This window comes from Sphaeramia orbicularis, chromosome 7, assembly GCF_902148855.1.
Source record: "Sphaeramia orbicularis chromosome 7, fSphaOr1.1, whole genome shotgun sequence".
Classification (NCBI taxonomy): Eukaryota; Metazoa; Chordata; class Actinopteri; order Kurtiformes; family Apogonidae; genus Sphaeramia; species Sphaeramia orbicularis.
In genome coordinates, this window is record NC_043963.1 from 55,804,806 (window position 1) to 55,830,041 (window position 25,236).

Below are 25,236 nucleotides of genomic sequence, written 5' to 3' on the forward strand. Positions count from 1 at the left end.
CTGTTTAATACCTGTTGATCCACTAATTCTATCAGTACATGTCAGTAATTGGTGTCAAATACAGTTCTTCATCTTTTCATGGTCATCAGATATGACCCATTTAGATGTTCAGAGGCTCTGTAGTTACCATGGAAACACTGTCATCTTCTACAACATTAATTCCCCAGTCAAACCCATGGAGTTGGATCAACGACAGTGGATAAAATTAAAAAAAAAATGAATAAAAAATCTACAAAATAATGAATAACGTGAAACAATTATCAAAAAAACTCACTAAAATAAAGTCTAAAAGAATAAAATAAGTTAAAAAAAATCAACAAAAACAGCCAAAGTATTGCATAAAATGACCAAAATTGAATAATAAATCAACAAAGTAGTAAGTTACATGAACAAAATAAGCCAAAAAATTTAACAAAATTGGAAAAAAAGAGAAAATAAGCAATAAAGTGAACATATTTTATATAAATATACATATATATATATAAACTATGATTCCCCTGTCAAGCCCATGGAGTTGGATCAGTGACGGTGGATGGACACACTGGGTCTATGTTCAGTTAATGACAGATTTTTACTGAAAAAGTCTTCAGTTTTCTCTGTTTTGATATAATAACCTTTGAATTTACTCTGAGTACTTATGAACATCTAAATTAAATAAAGGAAAACTAGTGCGTTGACCCTTGGGGAACCCCAGGTTGTAGATGTGCTAGTTTTGATTCTGGGCAGAGCTGACTGTAGGGAAAAGATGTGAGTCTATATTTTATTATAATATATTATATATATTTTATTATATATAAGTACTGACATAAAATTTTTTTTGATAAATCCTTCTTTACGATTAAAATGACAACATACTAATACCAATATCTAGGGACTAAAGCTGGTAAATGTGTCGTTCCTGTTTTTAACTACATTTCCCATCATGCAGTGTGGTACTGCACTTCCTGTCAACCATCATGGGCATAGTAACATGATTCTATGACTATAGAGTGAATGCACATCCGTCACTTCCCCCCAGGCCACGCCCCTCTCAGTCAGACTGAGCGGCAAAAACAAAGCGGCTCAACATGGTGGAGTATAGCAGGAACTGCAGCCAGAGCAGAAAACTGTGGAATAGAAGATGAAATTAAAGACAGCTGGACTGGACATGGGTCCATCCAAGCTACCAAACAACCAGTGTTCTACCAACACTGATCTGGGACAGAAATCACCTATCCTGACATTTACATGAACCTGAGTTCAACGCCGGGAAAATCCCCAAAGCAAAGGCTGAAAGCATCCAACAGACCCAGAGTTGTGTCCATCCTGGTCCTGGTTCATTAGAGGATTCCAGCTGGTGAGTGCTTTCATTCAACATACTATTGTTTTGGAGGTTTTGTGTCAGTGCAGACGGAGTTTGTTGGCGGTGATTTGGGCGGTAAAGGCCCAGCAGTAGTGCTCACAGTTCACTACTGATTTACTGGAGTTGAACCCTTAGTACTGACCCAAGTGAGTGGATGATCTACTGGTACTGTGGAGATTTAAGGAGAGTTCCCATCAAATACTGGATCCAACACAGATCCAACAGCTGTGTGCTAGAGGAGCCCCTTATGTGGAAAACTAGGTTAGCCTCAGTTTAAGCTAGTTTACAAATCATGTAGAGCACAAGGTTCACAATCACACAACTGAAGACACAAACGATTCAGTTCTGAAATCTAGAACTAAATGACAGATGCTAACATGAAGAGCTTTACTAAGAAGGAACGTTAGCCAAAACCAGATGGAATTTAAGGATGAGTTTACACCAGAACACAGCACAAATGAACGTTAGCTGACACAGATCCAGGTTTGGTTGTCTGGATTCCAGTTCTTTCTCTGAATTGCAGTGATCCATCTGCTTCTTCTGTCTGTGGCTTTAGGTCGCCGCTAAAACGACAGCTCCCAGTGCTTTTAAACCTGTTTGTGTGATCAATGGCACAACAGCTCTGCCCCATTTTTTAGATTGTTCTAAAGTTTTCACAGTATTCAAACCAAAGCCGCTACTCATCTGCCTCTGTCTGACACTCAGTGGGCGGAGCCACAGTGACTTCCACTAGCGGTGACGTCACCTGCAGACCCTTTATAGTATTCAAAATGACTAATATCTCCCAAAATATTCGTCCGATCAACTTGCTGTTTTCACTAGTCTGTTCCTTGACCAAAAATACAAAAGTATGACAAACTGCAGCAGTCAGCTGTGTAGGGATTTAGTGTGATACCTGAGACACACACACACACACACACACACACACACACACACACACAGAGTCCACTTCCCTTTTATAATATAGATACCTGATTTACAGTGAAAAATGCAAAATACAGAGAATAATATCATAATAATTGGTGATAAATCACTTAAATAAGGTTAAATAAAGATAAAAATTCCAGTGGGAACTGTCATAAAAGTGTCTGTGGGTCTTCAGGGGTTAAACTCTGTGGTCTCTTTATCAAGATGTGGAGCCGATCTGGAAATGTGGTGGAAGACAGGAGTCCCACTAGCTGTTCCCATTAGTGCCGCCAAAGGCTCCAGTCCGGCCCTGCAGGATGAATTTGTGAAATGCAAAAATTACACTAAGATATGAACAATCCTTTTAGTTCAGGTTCCACATTCAGACCAATTCAATCTCCAGTGGGCAGGAGCAGTCAAATACTATCATAATGACATAGAAATAATGACAACTCCAAATATTTCGCTTTGTAAATGTAAATATTTTCATGTATTTACACTAAAACAAAGTAGAATTTTGCAAAAAATGTGAATAACCTGAAATGTCTTCAGAGAAGTCAGTACAATTTTACCAATATTCTGTCTGTTATTAAATGTTTTGTGTGTTTGTAGATCCACTGTGATCTGTAAGTTAGAATGAACATGTGGAAATGATAAACTGAGGCAGAATAGTGTTCAAATTACACTGATGTTTTCAGTTTGTTCATGTTATTCACATCTTTTGAAAGGACAGTTTGGAGATGTAAACCTGTTCATAATGTACATTTACTTTTTTTGCTCTAAAACACAGAGAAAAGTTTGGAGTTGACATTATTTATAGATTATTATGTTATTATTTTACTGGACTGGCCCACTTCAGATCAAATTGGGCTGAATGTGGAACTGAACCAGAATGAGTTTGAACCCCTGGTCTAGGCTGTTCAAGTATTAGAGAGCTGGCATTTACACAACTGTACAAAACACAGGAGCAGTTCCAGTCACACACTGGAATTAATAGTTTGCCAGGTCAGAAGTTATTTCAAGAAATAGTTTTCTGGTCTTATTATGCATTATGTTGAATCTTTTGTGGGGGAAAAAAAAATCAAATTAAATGCATCTTTTAGTGAAATTGGGGAAGTTTTTTGAATTCTGCTGATTCCGTAGACATTTTCGTCAGGGTATGTAAAGTAATGCCAGATTCTTTCCAACACTGGGCTGTGGTTGTGTTCAGATTTCCAGTTCTGCTCAAGTTAATTCTTGACAGGGAAGGAAGTCAGAATGATGCAGTAAGCAGAAAAAGCTGAAGTTAAAGCCAAAATGTTGCAGGTGCACAGTCGGTTTCTCAGCCAATTCACCTGCTAAACAATTCACTTTTCAGTTTCTGCTTGGTTGGAAAAAAATAGCCCCTGTCAGGATCATAACAGTGTTCAGGCTTCAGGATGGTTGATTGAAGCCGCCTCAGTAGCAGTGTCATCTTACACCGAGCTGAAAATGGAAGTCATTTCCATTTGTCTGTTGTTAACAGGATGTGTGGCTATGCGCTTCCCACTGTTTCTAACACAGACCAGCACACAAGACAAATGCATGCCTGTGGAAGGGAAACGTTCTCAGCAGCTCTGTGGTTTTGGACACTCTAGCTCACACTGTAAAAAAAAAACCCAGTAAAAAAAACAGTATTATTCCGGCAGCAGGGGTGCCAAAAACATATTGTAAAATAACAGAAAATAACCATCTCATAAAAATACAGTAATTTTCCATAATTAAAATACAGGTTTTTTTTTGCCCTAACTTTGCATGAGATTTTGCATATTTTTTGGCTTTTTAATGTTGAATAAAGAATATTTACATGTTTTAAAACAATCAAATTACATATATATATATATATATATATATATATATATATATATATATATATATATATATATATATATATATAGAGAGAGAGAGAGAGAGAGAGAGAGAGAGAGAGAGAGAGAATTTTCAATGAGACTCAGTTGTCCAATCCACTGATAAAAACTGTATTTAGACAGTTTATCAGTGCTTATACATGTTATACATTCACAAAAATACATTTATTCAACATTTTTGTTGTGAAACCTCCTGTAATTACACAAGATATTTGTCAATTAACAAACAAGTCTGGTTCAACTGACAGAAGAAATACTTCTGTTACAGTTAATTGTCAGTAATTTTATGTTGTTTTATTTATTTATTTATTTTTTACAGTATTAAACTTTAAATGAACAGTTTAATCTCATAAATAGAAAAGAAATATTTGTGAAATTATGATACATTTGCAAATGTATTTTAACTGTATTTTTCTGTCAAAAAGGAAAAAAAATCTTTAAAAAAATTCAAATTTTATGGTTATTCACAGTCACAGTTTTTTTCATGTTATTTTACATTTGACAGGTAAAATCACAGTCGGTTTTGGTCATTTCATTGATATTTTCCTGTATCTTAAAAATACAGGAAAAATCTGTAAAATAAACAGTGAAAATTCTGTTAAATTACACTTTTTTTTTTTTTACATTGCAGGGGTGTCAAACATGTGGCCCGGGGGCCAAAACTGCTCTGACAAAGGGTCCAGTCCAGCCCTGTAGGATGAATTTGTGAAAACAGAAAAATTACACTGAAGATATGAACAGTCAATGGTTTTACTTTAGGGTTCATAAAAAGCCCTACTTTAGTCTCAAATGGGTCAGATCAGTCAAATACTACCATAAAAACCTACAAATAATGACAAGTCCAAATTTTCCCTCTGTTTTAGTGTAAAAAAGTGAAATTACATGAAAATATGTAAATTTACAAACTAGTCTTTCACCAAAAAATATGAAAAACTAGAAATGTGTCAAGAGCAATTTGACTAATTTTCTGCCAGTTACTGAAATATTTTGTAAATTTGCAGATCTACTGTGATCTGTAAGTTTTAATGCACTTTTACAAATGATAAGCAGAGGCAGAATAGTTAAAATTGCACTTATTTTTCTTTTCATGGTCTTTCATGTTATTCACATTTTTAAAAGGACAGTTTATAGATGTAAACGTTTCCATAATGTAATTTTATTTTTTTCACTATAAAAAACATTGAAATGTTTGGAGTTGGCATTATTTCTGTTATTCATTCACTGGTCCGGCCCACTTCAGATCATATTGGGGTGGATGTGGCCCCTGAACTAAAATGAGTTTGACACCTGTGCTCTAGCTTTTTCCATCCAGGCCAAGTGAATCATGAAGTCATGCCTTTGACACTGAAACGACATCACAGATCACAGTTTTGGATGTGTCCCTGCTCAACTGCCCTCCCTCTCTGTCTGTCCTCTTGCTCTGTGGGTTCTTCTTTTTCTTCTCTACTAAGTGTTTTCCATTGCTTTGGCGACTCAGTGGAAATCAGCCCAGATTGACACTTTGACACTAACCTTAATTGGCAATTCCTTAGCGTTAGCCGGCCGCCTTTGACGACAGTCTTCCCCCAAACGATCCCACTCAGGTGTGAGGTGTGTGTCCGTCTATGAGCACATGTTCAGTGTTACTGTGCAAATGTACACTGTGTTGCGTGGGAGTGAAGTGGCTGGACCTAATGTGTACCTCTGCTTTACAGATGAGAGGCCTTTCCCACATTTTTCAGGAGCTTTTAAGCCGACGCAGCAGCAGCAGGAGTGTGGGTGGGCTCCATTAACGCTAAATGGCTCTGATGGAGCTTAATGCAACACACAGACAGTTGAGAACCAAAGCCACTGACAATAACTCATACACAAATATATACTGATTAAAAAGTCAGACTTTTGTTCTTCTTCATTTGTCCAGCACTGCTTTACAGTGGAAATGTTTCTGGGGTCATTTTTCAGTGGACAAACTCCCCGCAGTTTAGTTGTCATCACATAATTTACCATGTCTTTTTATTTGAGTTTTATTTCTTCTTCTGTATAGCACTTTTTTCTTTTTTTGTACAGTTTCTATGTCTTTAAATCTATTCTGTATTTTATTCTTCTATTTTGGTTTTAATTATTCTTCTGTACAGCACTTTGGTCCACTGCGGTTGTTTTAAAGTGCTTTATAAAAAGTTGGATTGGATAATTTACCATGTAGATCAGGGGTGTCAGAGTCATTTTAGTTCAGTTTCACATTCAGCTAAATTTGATCTGAAATGGGCCAGACCAGTAAAATAATAACAGAATAATATATAAATAATGTCAACTCCAAACTTTTCTCTATGTTTTAGAGCAAAACAAAGTAAATTTACATTATGAACAGGTTTACATCTACAAACTATCCTTTCAAAAGATGCGAATAACATGAACAAACTGAAAAAATCAGTGTAATTTGAACAATATTCTGCCTCAATTTATCATTTCCACATGTTCATTATAACCATTGTGACCTTTCAATTCAATTCAATTCAATTTTATTTGTATAGCCCAATATCACAACAAGGTTATCTCAAAGGGCTTTACAGAGTCAGTTGGATGTAAACAACAGTCAAATAAACAGCAAGAAAATGAGTCATGTCCAGGGCATCCCCCGTCCTTAGACCCTCCTTCTCGGCAAGGAAAAACTCAAACCCAGTGGGAAAAGGGAGAAACCTGGGGGAGAACCACAGTGAAGGAGAGATCCCCTCCCATGGACGGACAGGCTAGAGATGCACCAGGACTTTGACCTGTACATGATCTGAGACCTTCATAAACGACAGTAGCATCCCCCAAAACCTCTAATATGACATTTGCATGAGCAGATATGGCAGAACTAACCCACAAATGCAGGATTTTCCATTAAAAATGGGTTTTCTGCACTGGGCTGACGGGCACCCTAAAGATGGAGGTGGGGGGGGGGGGGGGGTCTGAAACTGTACAGACTGGGCCGAAATTTTGGGGGGAGTTACTAAAATATAAGAGATTAACTGGTCAAATTAAGAGCTGGATCAGAAAAGAAGTCCCAAAAACGGGATGCCCTGTTGCTAAGCATTGTCTTTGTTTTTGTTTTGCCTCTACATTTGTAAAAGTGATCCACTGGTTGGTGAGAGGAAGAGTTTAAAACCACAAACGGTCTGGTTTCTTCAACTTTAAACTCAGACATTTGTCACAGTCATTGTAAATATTGATTTATATGAACATTTTCATTGTGATACAGTTTTAGACCACCTTTATAATGACGAATAAATATCTTTGAACATATTTTTACGGATGGCAGCAGTCCACAGAACCAGCAGTTCTCTGTTTTGCACATCAGTCTCAGACCTCGTGCTCGGTTTCTGCATCTCTGAGCTTTAATCTTTGATTGAAAACAGGTAGCAAAGAGGGATTTCATTTAACCACCAGGCTTTTTTTGACGTGTTCATCAAGCTGTCATGGCCTAAGAGGCAGAAAATCTCATTTATTTCTCACTGGGAGCTTCGATGGGGGGGCAAATCCCACTACCTCTGAGGTCACAATGTCTGCCCCACCACCACCACCACCACCACCACCACTGTCCCCATTCACACCCCCTTCCCCACAAGGTTCTAATAGTTTTGGATTTTTCATTCTAGTTTAGCTTTATTAATTTTGACCTTTTTTTTGTCTTATTCAGTTAGTTTTAATTAGTTTTTAGAGCAGGTTTGCTAGTTTTTTTTATTAGTTGTGATTTTTTTCAAAATGCTTAGTTTTAGTTCAGTTGTAGTTCAGTTGTAGTTCAGTTGTAGTTCAGTGGTCTCTTTTCTCTTCTTCTCTGTGCTCCTATTCAAATCAATCCCAGACAGGACTCTGCTGCTTTAGTCTCCATGTTTCCAGGTAGAGTGGGGACCAGAAGACGACTGGAAACCACAAGTGACGGAGCAAAAAGTGTCGTATGGTGACAGCACAGGAAATTGCTTGAGTGGCATTAATCGCTTTCGTATCAATCCGACGCTGACAAAAATGAAAACGAAGAGAATTTTATCCATAGTTTTTATGAGTTTTAGTTAGTTTTGTAAACACACAACACAGTTTCAGTTAGTTATGTTTTTTCTTTTAATTATAGTTTTTATTTATTTTGGTTAATAAAAATGTTTTTACAATTCTAGTTTTTGTCATTTCATTAGTTTTCGTTAACGATAATAACCTTGCTTCCCCATCCCCTTCCCATTTCCAAGGCAGTAGGTTGGATTCTGACATTGGTGTGGACACAAAAGGGCTCCAAGGCGGCACTGCTGAAAGTTGATGGGGTTTTTTTTCCATTTACAATCATAATTTCAAGTTGTGTAGAGCTGATCTAACAAGCAAATAATAATTGTCAGGAAAAATAATTCAGTAATTGACATGTTTATAATGAATATCTGAATATAGTAACTCAGTACAGTTATTGCCTGAGGAAAAAAAGGCTTTTACTTTCAATTAATACATGTAATTTATTCCCCACAAACAGGGATGTATAAAATCACATCCAGAATCTGAGGTTTGATTGTGTTTCCCCACAAATAGACAGTTGTTCTCTTCCACATAAAAACATGAAAATAAGTAAAAATAACTTTTAAAAAGTGTATCTCTGGCATTAAATATTGTCTTTTATTCAATATCTGTATTGTTTATTGATTTATTTTGCACATGCATAACTAATCACAGACATAATAAAACAGGACAGATGCAGTTAGAGGCAGAAAGCCTCAAATGGCTTCTGTTAAAACTTCCCCCTTATAAATGCATAAACATTACAAAAGATATGAGACTTCCATAGTCTATACACATTCAGAATTCATTTAAAAAAGACTATATTATATAGTCTGTTTTATCAGTATATATAAATGCGATTTCATAATTAATTTCCTTAAATATTTCTTAAAGGATATCTCTGACGTGCTATTTCCAAGAACAAACTGAATTATTCAGCCTGTACACTTTCCTACCCTTGAACTAACTTACACTCTGACTCCTACAGAAGTGTCTTATGTCCAGTTTTCTTCTCTTCGACACCCTTCAAATCCTAATAACCGAGCACATACGCACAGATGCACACGTACACACACACACACACACAAACAGACACACATACAAATGTAAGTGGACATGACTCCACTGATTTAAACTCCGTCTAGCTGACGTGACCCAGGCAGAAGAAAATGCCAAACATGTTGAACACTTCCACTGGCTGTCATCGCAGATACATATGCACTGACGCCTGTCCGGTTCAACTTTTACAAGCACGTGGAGTGACAGCGGGGAATCACACGTACGTTAGGGGCAGAGCCAATCGGAGAGCGAGATTTAGGATAGAAGCGGGACTTGTAGCAGAGACCGACTGTTAACCCTTTGTGTGCCAGAATCATTGACTACAGACTGCGGTTTTATTGGTAGGGACAACGCAGCAGTGGCTGGATATTGGTAGGGACGGGTCCCCAGCGTCCCTATGCAATTCTATGCCCCTCCCCATTCCCCTCCCCATCCCCATCCCCATTCCCATTCCCAGTCTGTCTCTATTTCCCGCTCAGCCCTCTGTCTTCATTTGGCAGTTGATTTGACCAAACAAAACTGAGTATCTGTAAACCAAGGTGACTGCCAAAGGTGATTTTTCAGCCCAGCTGCCAGGATGCAATGAGTTTTCCACAGCCAAGCCAAGTTCCTGCTGCCTCCAACTGGCAGTTGTGGATGAAAATAGAACTGGCCTCTGTCCTCACATTTGTCACTCATGTCATTATCTGCTCAATTATCCCACAACCTGAACCATGCCGCCCTGAAAACCAGGTTAGAATGGAGTTAATGTTGTTTGGTGTTTGTTTGGCTGGACCTCATGTTTGGAATTCATTTCCTTCATTAAAAGGCTGGACCAGGAAAAGTCTGCCTCCACAGAGTTCTCATTTAGTGACTGGGGCTTTTAATTACCTGAACTGCTGAGACAACCACAGCTTCTGTAAGAGACAGGCGTTCATTTCAAAAATCCCCCTCCTGTATATCTTATCATATTTTACAGCACCATCCCTGTTTGCAAATCCGCTTGCATTTTAATTTGCTGCTCTTGTTGTTATAGCCCCGCCCACCCCAGAAGGCGGGGGTCTATAGAGGTTATGCACATATGCCCCACCCCCCCCACCCCCCCCCAAGGCCTCACCCCTCTCAGTCAGACTGAGTGTCTTAAACCAACCTGTTCAACATGACGGAGTATAGCAGTAAACACAGCCAGAGAAAAGGACCATGGGAAATCTGAAAGTAAATGAAGGACAGTTGGACTGGACATGGATCTGTACCGGCTACCAAAGAACAAGTGGTCCATGAACACTGACATGTGGACACAAATGGAGGATCCAGACCTGATCCAGGGTGGAGAGCACAGGTGTCAAACATGTGGCCCAGGGCGCCAAATCGACTTTATTCTCATAAAATTCCAGGTTTTATATCGATATTTTCTGACTTTCTTCTGGTAGTGCCCAGTGTTTTTCTTTTCTTCTGTGGTCCTAATACTCCGTCGTAGCTTTATTCTCCAGTTCCTCCGTATTTGTAAAACTAGGTTGTCCTCAGTTTCAGTTAGTTTACTAATCATGTAGGAGCACAAGGTTCACAATCCCAAAATGAAGACAAAAACCAGGAAAGATCTGATCATGAAACCAAGAGCTGCACTAAGAAGGAACGTTAGCCAAAACAATAGGTCATTTCAGGTCTGATTGGACCCAAAAATACAGCATCAGTGAATGTTAGCTGACACCAAACAGGATCCACAGATCTAGGTTTGGTTTCCTGGATTTGTGGATCCATCTCCTTCTTTTTTCTTTGTCTCTGGGTGTCTGTAAACGATAGCTCCCACTGCTTTAAGAACCTGAAAATACAATCAACCAACAACAGCTCTGCCCCATTTTGGATTCAGTATTGTTCTTCAGTTTAGACAGGACTGAAGCCAACGCTGTCACTCATCTCCTTCTTTCTGACACTCAGTGGGCAGAACCGCTGTGACTTCCGCTAGCGCGGACGTCACATGCAGACCCTCTACTGATATACCAGGAAGTTTGCACATACGTCCAAGATTTTTGTCCAACCAAATTCTTGCACACTATTCACCGGATTATTTTCAAATTCCACGAAAATGTTCTTTACATGTGCCTTTCTTTCAATATTTACAAATTTTTGAAAAGTTTGAAAGACCAATAACCGATATTTGGAGCCGATGTTTGTTTGCTGTAAAAATAAAAATCTTGGATTCAAAAATTTGAATCATACAAACATCGACACTTTGTTTAAATCAGGGCTGTCAAACTCATTTTAGTTCAGTTCCACATTCAGCTAAATCTGATCTACAGTGAACCGAACCAGTAAAATAATAACATAATAATATATAAATAATGTCACCTCCAAACTTTTGTCTATGTTTTAGAGCGAAAAAAGTAAATTTACATTATGAAAAGGTTTACATCTACAAACTATCCTTTCAAAAGATGTGAATAACATGAACAAACTGATAAAATAAGTGTAATTTTAACAATATTCTGCCTCAGTTTATCATTTACACATGTACGTTATATATAAATTACAGATCACAGTGGATCTACAAACACATAAAACATTTAATAACAGACAGAATCTTGTTAAAATTGTACTGACTTCTCTAAAGACATTTCAGGTTGTTCATATTTGTTCAGGTTATTCACATTTTTGCAAAATTATACTTTGTTTTAGTGTAAATATATGAAAATATTTACATTTACAAAGAGAAACATGTGGAGTTGTCATTATTTCTCTGTTATTCTGATAGTATTTGACTGGTCCTTCCACTGGAGATTGAATTGGTCTGAATGTGGAACCTGAACTAAAAGGATTGTTCATATTTTAGTATAATTTTTGCATTTCACACATTCATCCTACAGGGCCGGACTGGACCCTTTGGTGGGCCGGATTTGGCCCCCGGGACGCATGTTTGACACCTGTGTTATAGCGGTTTCTACAAGATATAATTTCATCACACTGGTGGTGATAATAACCACCATGATGTGTCTAAACAGTGCCATCAGCAGAACCTGTGTGTTGTATGTTTAAAGGCTAACTTGTATATTGAGTCTTTAAACGTGGCTTCTGGCTCTGCGTGTCAGTTAACTAAACAGGTATCTGTACTTACATCATCATCCAAACATGGACCATCATGTGCACATGCAGTCATAATGTTAATTCATTTGTCCTTGGCAATGTTTAAGACCATTATTTTACGAAGTAGGGACAGGACAACCTGCTTTGGCTCTATAATGAGATTTTTTTTCTTCGAAATGTTCCAGGTGGGGCTTTTGATGAGACAGCCTTCTCTTTGTCATCATTGTGAAATGAAACAATCCTCAGTAGCCTCAACTATTGATCAAGGTCAGGGTCAGGCTCTATTATGCCTGAGCTCGGACAGATGTTAATTTAGAAGAGAACACTTTCATCCTCGCGGCCTTGACGTCAGCTCAAGATAGGCGGGGGGGGGGCAGGAGGATTCAGAGGGGAGATGAGGGAAATGCAAATGACTGGCCCGATAAGTTAATGTGCCTTTGCTGTGGCCAGGGACTGATTTTGCTGGGAAGGTAAGACTCTTCCAGATATCATTAATCCAAGGTTGACCCGGGCTGCCTCGTGCACGGCCCTGCCCACTGAAGTTTATTATGTAGGAGGAGGAGGGGGGGCGTCCAGGCAGGAGGCAGCCAGAGGAGAGCCTGTGCTGTTCCAAAATGACCCAGCAGCAGCACTTCCCTTTGAGCCGATCCTTGAAGACAAATGGGCTGGGATCAGCAGCCAGGCAGCTGGCTGATGGAGAGGTGAGGCGTACAGAGGGTCTGCACGGGGACGTTTTCAGCAGGACCGCTTTTCTTTTTAGGTTTTTTTTTTCCTTTCTCCTAAAGCAGCGTTTCCTAACCTTTTTGAGCCATGGCACATATTTTGCAGTAGAAAAATTACAAGACACACCACCAAACAAAAATGTCACAAAAACTATATGTATTCAAATATAATGCCAATTTAACCCTTTCATGCATGAATTATGAGAACCTTAGTCAGTATTTTTTTCTTGAGTGTTTTTAATTCCTCTTTAGGTATTAAAAAAATAATGCAATTGATTTTTTTTTTTTTTTATGAACCTATTTTTCGTGGAGTTACAAAAATGGCCACTCAGCTGGACACCATGGGTTTAATTTTTGAAGCAAAGAAACATGTATTTAAAACTCATCTTCAGAAAGTGATAAACTGTGTGAAAACTATGAAATAAAAACATTTCTAATGCAGCTAATCTGATGTTTTCTCACATTTTGTCACACTCAAATACTAGTTATTACTCATTTCATGGAGATAATATCCTCTGAGACCCAGGAAATTGACAATTTTAGCTTTTTTACACCAAAAAAATTGCCTTGATTGGAAACTGCATAATGCAAGTTTTTTCAGATACATTTTAAAAATAGCTTTTATTTAATTCTTGATTTTTTTAATGGAATGTCCTTTGCAGTGGACAGCATTTAAGTTAAACTGTCAAACTTTTGTCCCCTGTAGACGACACAATGCATTGCTGGGTCTCAGGAGAATATGTAAAAAAAAAAAAAATTGTTTCAGAAAACTGTTAATTACAGTTTCATGACAATTAGCAACTGATTTCCACTCAAACATGTTCGTGCAGATCAGGTTTATATTAGCAGCAAAGTTACAGTACTGGTCTGAATGTCAGTGTATTATTATGGGATGGTGCATTAGTGTCCACTGTGTTGGCTGATATGGAACTGAAACAACCAAAGCCATGAATATACAAGAGAACAGCTGGAGAAGAACTGACCACTGGAGTGACCACTGGAGTGACCACTGTGCATGAAAGGGCTAGTTTCAAATTCCTTCCTGGGTGTGACACCTGGGCCTGTTCACTTGAACACAAAGCTGATATTCTTGCAGGAATTGAAGACAGACACACATGAATTTTCCTCAACAGCTCTGAGTCTCTCTCTTTTTTGAGGGGGGGCACGTCGGGGGTGCACAGGGGTGTTTGGAACATGAAACTGAGAGGGGTGCGTCAGCGACCCCTCAGATGAACCCCACGGTTTATGGACCGAGGTCTGTGGTATAATAGTATCGTGCAGCCCTATCCTTCGTCCCATCCCGATACCTGGGGTTCGTGGGTAACTCGCTTATCCACACATCACTAGTGAGGGGGGGCTTTGTCAACAGAACGCACCACATCAGGGCCGGTTCACTTTCACTTTTACTTTTATTTTGCGAAGGGAAACAGGAGACTGTTGTCGTGGAGTGGATCATTGGTGTGTGCGGTCGTATAGATCAATATTATGCTGCTCACTTACAGTTCATTTGTTTAATTCATTTTTATTCATTCATTCCAATCTAAATGACTGGGAAGGATGAAGAAAACTTCTAATACCTGCCCCTGTCTTCAAACATCTGCTTCCATCAGATAAGCTGCCATTACAGCTGTTACAATAAACAGTTTACATGATAGTCAATACAAATAAAACAAATCCAACATCCATAAGTTAAATTAGTTCATTCCATGCTTTTATAAAGTTTCTCTATTCTTTCCTTACACAACCTCTTAAACTGAAAAATATTTGTACAGCTCTTCTCTTCAACTGCCAAAGAACTCCACATTCTGACACCCACAACACAAACACACATTTTCTTTACATTAGTTTGAACCCTTTGCTGTTTAACATTAAACCTCCTTCTATGTTCTTCATCCTGTCAAACTAAAACAGTAATATCTGCAAATTTGCAGCAAAAGTCCATTTCTCGCTCTAAACACAATCAGCAATGTCCTTAATTCAGCTAACTCTGTAAACTGAAACAATCCTGATTTAATTAACGACTCATTTGTATGTTCCCTGAAGTTAACATTAGACATGATTCTTTTTGCTCTTTTCTGTCATAAAAACACTGGCTCTGTGTTCTTCATATATGTGTTGGCTAATACTCCAATACAAGAACTCAAATATGGCAGAATAAGTCAACAATATCAAATTCTCAATGCTTTATAATTCAACACATATTTTGCTTTACTCAGTACAGAAATAATTTTAGACACTTTTTTTTTTTTTACAGACAGTACCAATCAGATGAAACTGGATAATTTTCCACGGCACACCTGATGATTTCTCATGGCACACTTCTGTGTCGCGGCACACTGGTTGGGAAACGCTGTCCTAAAGCACGTCACCACTGCAGTGTGTCATTGTGCCCTAGTGGCTCTCCTGCTGTATCACTCACCCACACACATAAATAACACAGTGTACATGTGCCGGCTGCACTAATGCATGCACTAATCCTCACTGTAGACATGGAGCGCACTGCTGTGGATTCCAGTCCTCTGGCAAAAGTGAGAGATCAGCACCCACAGGATTCCTTGGAGTTTAAATAAAAACAACGTTTTTGTACTTCAGTCAAAAACAAAACAAAGAGGACAGGTAGAGAACATTTGGTCCACAAAAAAAATGGCCAGCTGGTTAAAATGCATTGCATAAGCAAAACACAGCATTTGAATACAGACATAATGGAATAGCCCAGCGCTGTGTCAACAGTACATTGACAAGAAATCACAAAGTTGAAGAAAGCTTTAGTAAGCTGTCCTGGATCAGACATAAATGACATACTCTGGTTCTGACAAGTTTATTTTCTGCAGATTATTCACTACTTATCAAGTGCAACTTTTTTTTGTGAGAAAAGTTATTTCATTTGATAAAAATATACCTCGACTAAAATTTCCTTAGGGGGTCAAATGAGTAGTCACTGGATTTAGACACTTTATATGTGGACAGTTAATCTGAGTCAGGGCTGTCAGTCTCATTTTAGCTCAGGTTCCACATTCAACCCAATATGATCTGAAATGGGCCGGACCAGAAAAATAGTAACAGAATAACCTATAAATAATGACAACTTCAAACTTTTCTCGGCTAAAATTTCCTTAGGGGGTCAAATGAGTGTCCATTTCTGTCAAGAAAAAACAGTTGTCCTACAGTCCTAGAAGTGTGTGTAAATAATGCTAACACATTTGTGCACAGACTACTGATATTGTTTGACAGTGGAAGCTCTATTTTCATAAATATTGGATTTGGAATAGCACGTGGATGTGAAAACTTTTGCTGGTGGACGGACGGGACATTACCCATGATGCTCTGGTCAGTCCCAGTACTTTATTAGGAATAAACTTCTAGACTTCCTATTGCTAATTGTGCTCTTCTTCATAAATGTTGGTATTGTGGATCTAAAACAATCCCAGCTGACACAAAAACACTAAATGTGTCAGTGGACGGATGTGACATGGTTGTTGTGGATCCCATCATACTGATGCTCTGCAGCCATGTCAGCGTTTACACTAATGATCCCTGTGCAAAAACTAGGAGCACTATTATTTATTGGATAGTTTAGCATCAGACTAAAGAGGAAAGAACAATCTAGAATTGTTCTTTCTGTCTAAAAATGCTTCTTATTGTAAAAGTGTTGATGTAAACAGTGCTGTGTGCCATTCTTCATGTATGTATTGGTGGAACAGAAGCAGGATGGATCAGCACCATACTCCAGATTGAACCTGTACAAATAAAACATGTGATATGGAGGAGAGAATCTGGGAAGAAAAACTGGGGAATCTAAAAGAAGAGAAGATTTGTTTTTCAGCTCAGTTCAGTTCAAATAGAACTTGTCCATTTGTGACATGAAAATATAGCATTAATTGTGCTGAAATGGTTCATTTTGGAGCTGAAAACATAGTTCATATGAGCATCAACATGTTGAACAGAACTGAAATCCTGTCCATTTGAACAACTGTCATTTACCAACACAAAGTTCCTTTGGATTCACTGAGACTGATTTAATATGAACACAGACACAAAGAAGAGCTGTGAACACATTTGAGCTGATCTAACTTTGTTGTAAGTTGATGTTCCAACTAATATTGAGCTATATTTAAACAGTAACAAGTTAAATCCAGGCAGAGAAACATGATCATTCTCCTGATTTTATTTTATTACACTGTTTGCACAACTTTTCCTCTTAGTAATATTAAGTCTGTCTTCAGTAACTGTGTTTTTGTTGCTTCATCACTACTTGCTTATATTTGACATACTTTCCTCTTTGGTCCATCGTGGTATTTCAGTGTCTACACTTGTAGACATGTGGGCAGTCCAAATGGGCTTAATGGTTAGATGTTTTTTTGTGGGAACACTGCTTTGCAATGACCCTGATACTACTCCACATGATTATCATTTGATTATCATTTTGTCCAGTAATAGTTATAATAAGTACTGGTGGAACCAAAATAAGCCGTTTTGTTGTGGATATTATCCTCCTCAGACCCAGCTCTGGGTTTTCTGTCCACATTTATGGACAAGAGTTTCACAACTTTATACAAAAAAAAAAAAAAAGAAAAGAAAACTGTCCACCACAAAGGAGATTCCATAAAAATTTTAAAACCTGCATCTGAAAAAACTGTTGCATTATGATGTTTCCAATATAGGCACTGATTTAATAAAAAACAAAAAAAGCTGGTACTGCTGACATTTCCTGGTTCGTAGGAGGTTAAAAGTAAAGAAGAAGGTAATAGGAAGAACTTGAAATGTCTGAAGAAAAACAGGTGCAGTTTTAAAAAATATTCTGCCTCAGTTTATCATTTCCACATGTTCTTTCTAACTTACAGATCACAGTGGATCTACAAACATACATAACATTTAATAAAAGAATGTTGGTAAAATTGCATTTACCTCTCTTAAGACATACCATGGTGTTCATATTTGTTCAGGTTATTCCAATTTTTTTTGTAAAAGTATAGTTTGTTAATGTGAACATTTTCATGTAATTTAACTTTTTTACACCAAAACAAAGAGAAAATTTGCAGTAGTCAATATTTATAGGATATTATGATAATATTTTACTTCTCTGATCCACATGAGAACGAATTGGTCTGTATGCATCTGAATGTGGAACCTGAATTAAAATGATTTTGACACCATTGATTGTTCAAATCTTCAGTGTAATTTTTGCATTTCACAAATTCATCCCAGGGCCGGACTGGACCCTTTGGTGGGCCGGATTTGGCCCCCGGGACGCATGTTTGACACCTGTGCACTAAGATATTAAAAATCCTTTTAGTTCAGGTTCCACATTCAGACCAATTCAATCTCCAGTGGACAGGAGCAGTCAAATACTATCATAATGACATAGAAATAATGACAATGCCAAATGTTTCTTTGTAAATGTAAATATTTTCATGTATTTACACTAAAACAAAGTATGATGTTGCAAAAAATGCGAATAACCTGAAATGTCTTAACAGAAGTAAGTACAATTTTACCAATTTTCTGTCTGTTATTAAATGTTTTGTGTGTTTGTAGATCCACTGTGATCTGTAAGTTAGAATGAACATGTGGAAATGATAAACTGAGGAAGAATAGTGTTCAAATTACACTGATTTTTTCAGTTTGTTCATGTTATTCACATCTTTTGAAAGGAGAGTTTGTAGATGTAAACCTGTTCATAATGTAAATTTACTTTTTTTGCTTTAAAACATAGAGAAAAGTTTGGAGTTGACATTATTTATAGATTATTATGTCATTATTTTACTGGTTCGGTCCACTGCAGATCAAATGTGGAACTGAACTAACATGAGTTTGACCGCCCTGATTTAGACATTTCAGGTTGTTCATATTTTATTGTTAAAAGATAGTTTGTAAATTTAAATATTTTTATTTAATGGTGGATGGTTGCACCAAAAAAAAGAGAAAATTTGGAGTTGTCAGTATTTATAGGCAAGATGTAATATACTTTTTTTCACACAAAACCAAGAAGAAAATTTGGAGCCATTATTTATAGGTTATTCTGCTGTTATTTTCCTTTAGATCATATTGGTCTGTATGTGGAACCTGAACTACTTCAACACCTTTGATCATTAATATCTTCATTGTAATTTTTGCACTTTGCAAAATCCTTATGAAATCTTTGGAGGGCTGGTTTGGGCCCGCGGGCCCCATGTTTGACACCCTTGCTGTCGATGTTTTCGTGGTCTTTTTTATCAGATATTGTGAAAAACAGTGTTCAAGCAGTCTACCTGGGTTATAATGACACCTGTGTGACCTGAGGATTAACCCTTTCATGCATAGTGGTCACTACAGTGGACAGCTGTTCTACAGTGGAATTGAACCTGAACTTCTAGAACAGTACCTGCATCATATCTGCATGAGTGAACATAAAGGCAAGGAAATCAAATGTTATTCATATTTAACTCATAAAGACCCAGTGCTTTTTTTTATTGCAGTTCCCAAATGATTTTTTCCTCTCCCAATTACCCTTTCTTAAGTATTTATCACCATTTATCATTATCTTATCCTCTGTATTTAGCATTTTTCATTGTAAAGTAGGTATTTTCCTATATTTCATCTGCTGATCATGTTGATGGTCATTGAAGCTCAGAGTAAAGTCAAATGTTATTAAATCAGAAACAGCGAAAACCGAAAAAAAGTGACTTTTTCAGCAAATTTATCATTAATCAAATGTCTCCATCCACTGTCATTGATCCAACTCCATGGGTTTTACTGGGGAATCAATGTCGTAGAAGATGACGGTGTTTCCACGGTAACTACGGAGCCTCTGAACGTCCAGATGGGTCATATCTGATGACCATGAAAAGATGACAATTTGTATTTTACTCTAATTATTTACATTTTCATGGAGTTAAAAAATGTCCAGCTGAGTGGACATTTTTTAACTCCATGAAAAATAGGTTAATTTTTTTTTTTTTTTTTTTTTTTATTGCATTGTTTTTTTCATGCCTAAAGAGGAAAAAAAACACTCCAGAAAAAAATATTGACTTAGGTTCTCATAGTTCATGCATGAAAGGGTTAACTGGGTTCTTCCATCCATGAACCCAGCCTCTACACTGGTTTCTATGGAACCCACTCAGGAAGGTTTTCCTGTGAAAATCTGTACGCTCACTCCCAAGTTCTTCAGTGCCTTTAAAATTCAACCGCAGTAATAATCATGGTTTGTTGCCCAGCCCTGCCTCCTACCAGTACTATGTTCAAGTAGTCTCTCTTAACACCACTTTGATTTCATGTGCAAGTTCAATGAGCTCTGGCTCCAGAAGGCTGCAGTTAGTGATCGATTGGAAAACTAATTTGAGGCAAGAAAATCCTCAAATGGGGAACTTAATGACATTAGAGTCCCATGGAAAGTCAGAAATAAAGCCACAAGCAAACACCTGCCATGACTTCATTTTGTTCTGCAGTGGTAATGGATTTAAAAAGTCTGACAAGGCCAGATCCAGCAGTGACACAGGGACGCAGTTCATGTTCAATAAGCTCTGTGTTGAAAACTGAATAACTTAATTCCATATTTAATACATTTATGAATAGGTCTCAGTAAGTACTTTGACTGACACATGGTACAATTTACAGAAATACAATTTTGGGGTAAAAATACTTAAATTCCTGCTGCGTGACACAGGGACTCAAAATGAACATCTTTTTTTTTTTTTACTCTACTCAAATGTCCAAAACATGATGTTCTCATCAAAAATGGATCCTAAATGGAACACAGGGTTTCAGCTCTGATGTGAAACTACAACTGGGATCAATATTGGATCAACGTGTTGAAATGTTGTGTGAATGCAATACGCTTCTGTATTCAAACAGCTGCTTAATTATAGCAAAATATTCCTCCAGTCCAGCCATGATTCCGTTTGTTTATTTTTTCCCTAGTAACGACTACTTCTGGGTCAGACAACGGAACTATATTGAAAATAGCAAAATCAGATGAAACGGTCGTTATCTGTTTTTTTCCATTTTTCATTTGAGCACAAAATCGGGAAATGGAAAAACAAACCGTTATCCATTTTTCATTCTGGTTTTGAAAATGAAAAACAAAAAAAACGAGTCGTTTTTTGTTTTTTTTTTGTTTTTAAATTGAAAAACAAACGAATGATACACGAATTCTCGCTAACTATACCTGAAGCTATTGTGGGGGTGTAATCATTCGTGACTTGTCCGCAGCCTTGCTTTGGGTTAAATACCGATCTTTGAGTTTTGTGTTTTTCTGATGAATCGATTAGTTATTAAAATAATCTACAGTTAATCGATTATTAAAATTGTTAGTTCCAGCCCTGGAGTACAACAACTCTGACTGCTGATCTACTGTTTGAGCATAAACAGGGCATGTGTTATTCAGATAAAGAATGGAAACAGTCTGACTTTCTGTTCTTTCTAAGCCCTTACAGGGAACTTGAATGTATTTATTACAGTTTGGTGTCTGATAATGGAACATATACAGCCATTTAATTATGAACAGCAGAGTGTGACAGTGTCAGCGCCACCTTCAGACTATAGACAAACGGTTCCAGGTCGTCGTCCTCAGGTTTTTAGGACGCTGTCCTTGGTGCTGAACAGAGTACCATGTTTTTATGGAGAACAGAAAACAAACAGTCGCAGCACATGGTTCTTTCCTCCAGGACTGACTCCCTGTCTGTCACACATGAGTGTAAACGTCCTCTCATGGCCTTGTTTTTCTGTCCTCTCTTGCAGGTTTGGCAGTTCACCAGATCATCACAATCACTGTGTCTCTCATTATGGTTATAGCAGCCTTGATCACAACACTCGTCCTTAAAAACTGGTAGGAAAGATTCCTTTACTGTTTTGAGTCATTCCTGTGAGAACGTGAATGTTTGGTCCTTATTTTGTCATTATTATTATTATTATTATTATTATTATTATTATTATTATTATTATTTTTATCATTATTAACCCTCTGGTATCCCGTCCACCAAGACCCTTACTAAACACCTAGTGTGCCTTTTTCACACACTTGTGGAATAATGTCAAAAAAATTTTCATGCAGTTTGTTTTTAATTCTTTTACACTTTTTTCTATTTCATCAACTTGAGCCGTAAATAAAAATTTGAAATACTCAATAACTGTCACATTTTTTAACCCTTTAAATGTCGTGTTTGTAATGGAAACAAACCATTTTTTTGAATGCAAAAAACACAAAAAATTATTTTTTTTCAATATTCTACATAAAAAGTGGATCACATATTATTAGATTTTTTCATCCTGGCATATGTCAATGATTTACTCTAACATCGGTTAATTTGCATTATTATTTTTGGCGCTAGGTCAAATGTTAAAAAATACTAGCATCTGTCACTAAGTGTGCGTAAAATGCACACCTATATAAATATTAAATATTACATATTGATTTATTTTTCTGCTCTAATTTGATTTTATTTTTGTAAATCCAGGTCAGTCCTAATCATACAGATCAAATGGAAGAAATAGTGCGTTTTAGGCACACTTGGCAGACAGATGCTAGTCTGGTCATTTTCTTTTGTTTACAATGTGCACATTTGAGTTGATGGACAGAATTTTAAAGATCATGCAAAGAGGAACAACTTTTGAATTCTAACCTCTAACCCGAATTCTAAAAAAAAGACGTTTTTTAACACAAAGTGCAAAGTGTGCCTAAAAGGCGCACCCGGATACTGGAGGGTTATTATTATTATTATTATTATTATTATTATTATTATTATTATTATTATTATTATTATTATTATTAATTTATTTATTTTTTGGGGGGATGCACCTTGTTTTTAATGTGACCTTGTATATATCCTTCATTGCCTGTATATGTTCTTATAGCTTGTTTATATTTCTTTTATTTGTAGTATACCATTGTATTTTTTGTATATTTGAGTATTTCTTTGTCATTTTTGTATATTTGTCAATATTTTTCACTGTGTATTTTCAGAATAATTTGTGTGATATTTTTATACAGTCTTTTGCACCTTTAGCATTTTTGCTACTAAACAGAAACAGAAACAGAGCTGCTAAACTGATCATTGTTCCTGTGACAATACAGATCTGTTCTATTCTATTCTATTCTATTCTATTCTATTCTATTCTATTCTATTCTATTCTATTCTATTCTATTCTATTCTGACACAGTGTATGTTTTGACCAAATGACAGGCACAAGGTATGATTTTATGTTTGCTTCTTGTCTTTGGTGCGTGTTTTTGTAGCTGTGCGCAGTCAGGAAATGGCCGCCACAATAGCCATCAGCGCAAGATCCACCAGCAGGAAGAAAGCTGCCAAAACTTGACAGACTTCACCCCGGCCCGGGTGCCCAGCAAGGTGGACATCTTCACTGCCTACAACGACAGCCTGCAGTGCTCACACGAGTGCGTCAGGACCGCCGTGCCCATCTACACCGACGAGATGATCCAGCAGACGCCCGTCTACAAGACCGCTTACAACGGAAACAGGTAATGGGGGGGTGGGGGGTGGGGGGTCTGTCACTGGATTTAGACACTTCATATGTGGACGGTTAATCTGAGCCAGGGCTGTCGGGCTCATTTTAGTTCAGGTTCCACATTCAACCCAATATGATATGAAATGCCCCCCCCCCCCCATCACCACTAAAATGTAATCATTCCTTCCTTGTGCCATGGTCAACATTTCCTGAAAATTTCATGAAAATCCGTCCATAACTTTTTGAGTGATCTTGCTAACAGACAAACACACACGCAAACACACAAAGCAAAGCGATCATAAAACCTCCTGGAGGAGGGAATGAAATTAAATGTGCCATCCAGTCTGTACATCATATGTAAAACCTCGTATAAAAATACAAATAAAAACAGCTGAAATATTATGGGTTTCAGGTTTTTTTAATGTAGTGCTGGATTAGCCTGTACACTGTTCTGTTCGAGCTGTGAGAAGTTTCACACATCTGCGACTTGGGTGGGTTCGATTTGGTTCTGTTAGCTTAACTGCACTCCAAGGCTAAAGCTAGCGTTGGGTTCAGCCCTGTTTCCTGTATATGTGTGTTCACTTTGTTTTGTGTGTATGTGTGTTCACTTTGTTTTGTGTGTATGTGTGTTCACTTTGTTTTGTGTGTATGTGTGTTCACTTATCAGGAATGGTATCACAGCCTAATGGCCTAATTAATGTGCACAATAACGAGAGCCAAATCCCTTTGAAATGGGTTAAAAATCAATTGCAGAGTGCCTTTAAAGCTGCTGTCCCTCCCTCGTCCATCTGCCTGACACTAGCAGTGATGACGGAGTGTTGAGGCTTAAGACACACACACACACACACACACACACACACACACACACACAAACGTTGACTCCCGGTGGTTTTTGTTGTTGTGTAATGAGTCATGTCACAGATCTAGAATAAGGGGAGGTGTGCTTTTCTGATCTGCTCCTAAAGCCTCCACATCAGTCAGGTGTGGCATTTTGAAAAGAGGAACTTCAGTACCCACAAGTTATGTAACATACACTGTAAAAAAAAACTGTAATTTTACAGAATTTTCACTGTTTATTTTACAGATTGTTCCTGTATTTTTAAGATACAGGAAAATATCAATGAAATGACAAAAACAGACTGATTTTCCATGTCAGATGTAAAATAACATGAAAAAACTGGAACTGTGAATAACCAAAAAAATTATATTTATTAAAAGAAATGTAACTATATGAACATTTCATATCACAGTAATTGTGACCAAAATTATCATGGTTATCATTATTATCGCGGTATTGTTGAAATGTGCTCAAAATGTTCAGAAAGTACTAACACACACTGTGGTGTCAAAAAAATATGTATTTTAATCAAAAGTGTTTAACCTGTGCCCTGCGATGAACTGGCGACGTGTCCAGGGTGAACCCCGCCTTCGCCCCTATGTAGCTGGGATAGGCTCCAAGCGACCCCCGTGACCCTAGTGAGGATAAAGCGGGTTCAGAAAATGAATGAATGAATGTTTAACCTGTATTCATTTGCATTCCAGAAGTTATTCTTAGTGCACTGAAAATAAAATCTGTAATTAACAGAATTTTCACTGTTTATTTGACAGATTTTTCCTGTATTTTTAAGATACAGGAAAATATCAATGAGATGAGAAAAACAGACTGTGATTTTACATGTCAAATGGAAAATAACAGAGAAAAATTTTAACTGTGAATAACCAGAAAATTTCAGTTTTTTAAAAGAATTTTTTTTTTCTTTTTTCACAGAAAAATACAGTTAAAATACATTCGCAAATGTATCATAATTTCACAAATATTTCTTTTCTATTT

At 37.3% G+C, this 25,236-nt stretch overlaps 1 protein-coding gene across 1 annotated transcript in view; it reads left to right on the forward strand.

Moving 5' to 3' along the window:
* The window catches only part of ajap1 (adherens junctions associated protein 1), a 160,317-nt gene that overhangs the window by 122,421 nt on the left and 12,660 nt on the right, over nt 1-25,236 (forward strand). The window contains exons 4-5 of the mRNA XM_030139984.1: nt 21,681-21,768; nt 23,176-23,418. Coding sequence (XP_029995844.1) covers nt 21,681-21,768; nt 23,176-23,418 — 331 coding nt within the window. The remainder of the gene's footprint in view (nt 1-21,680; nt 21,769-23,175; nt 23,419-25,236) is intronic.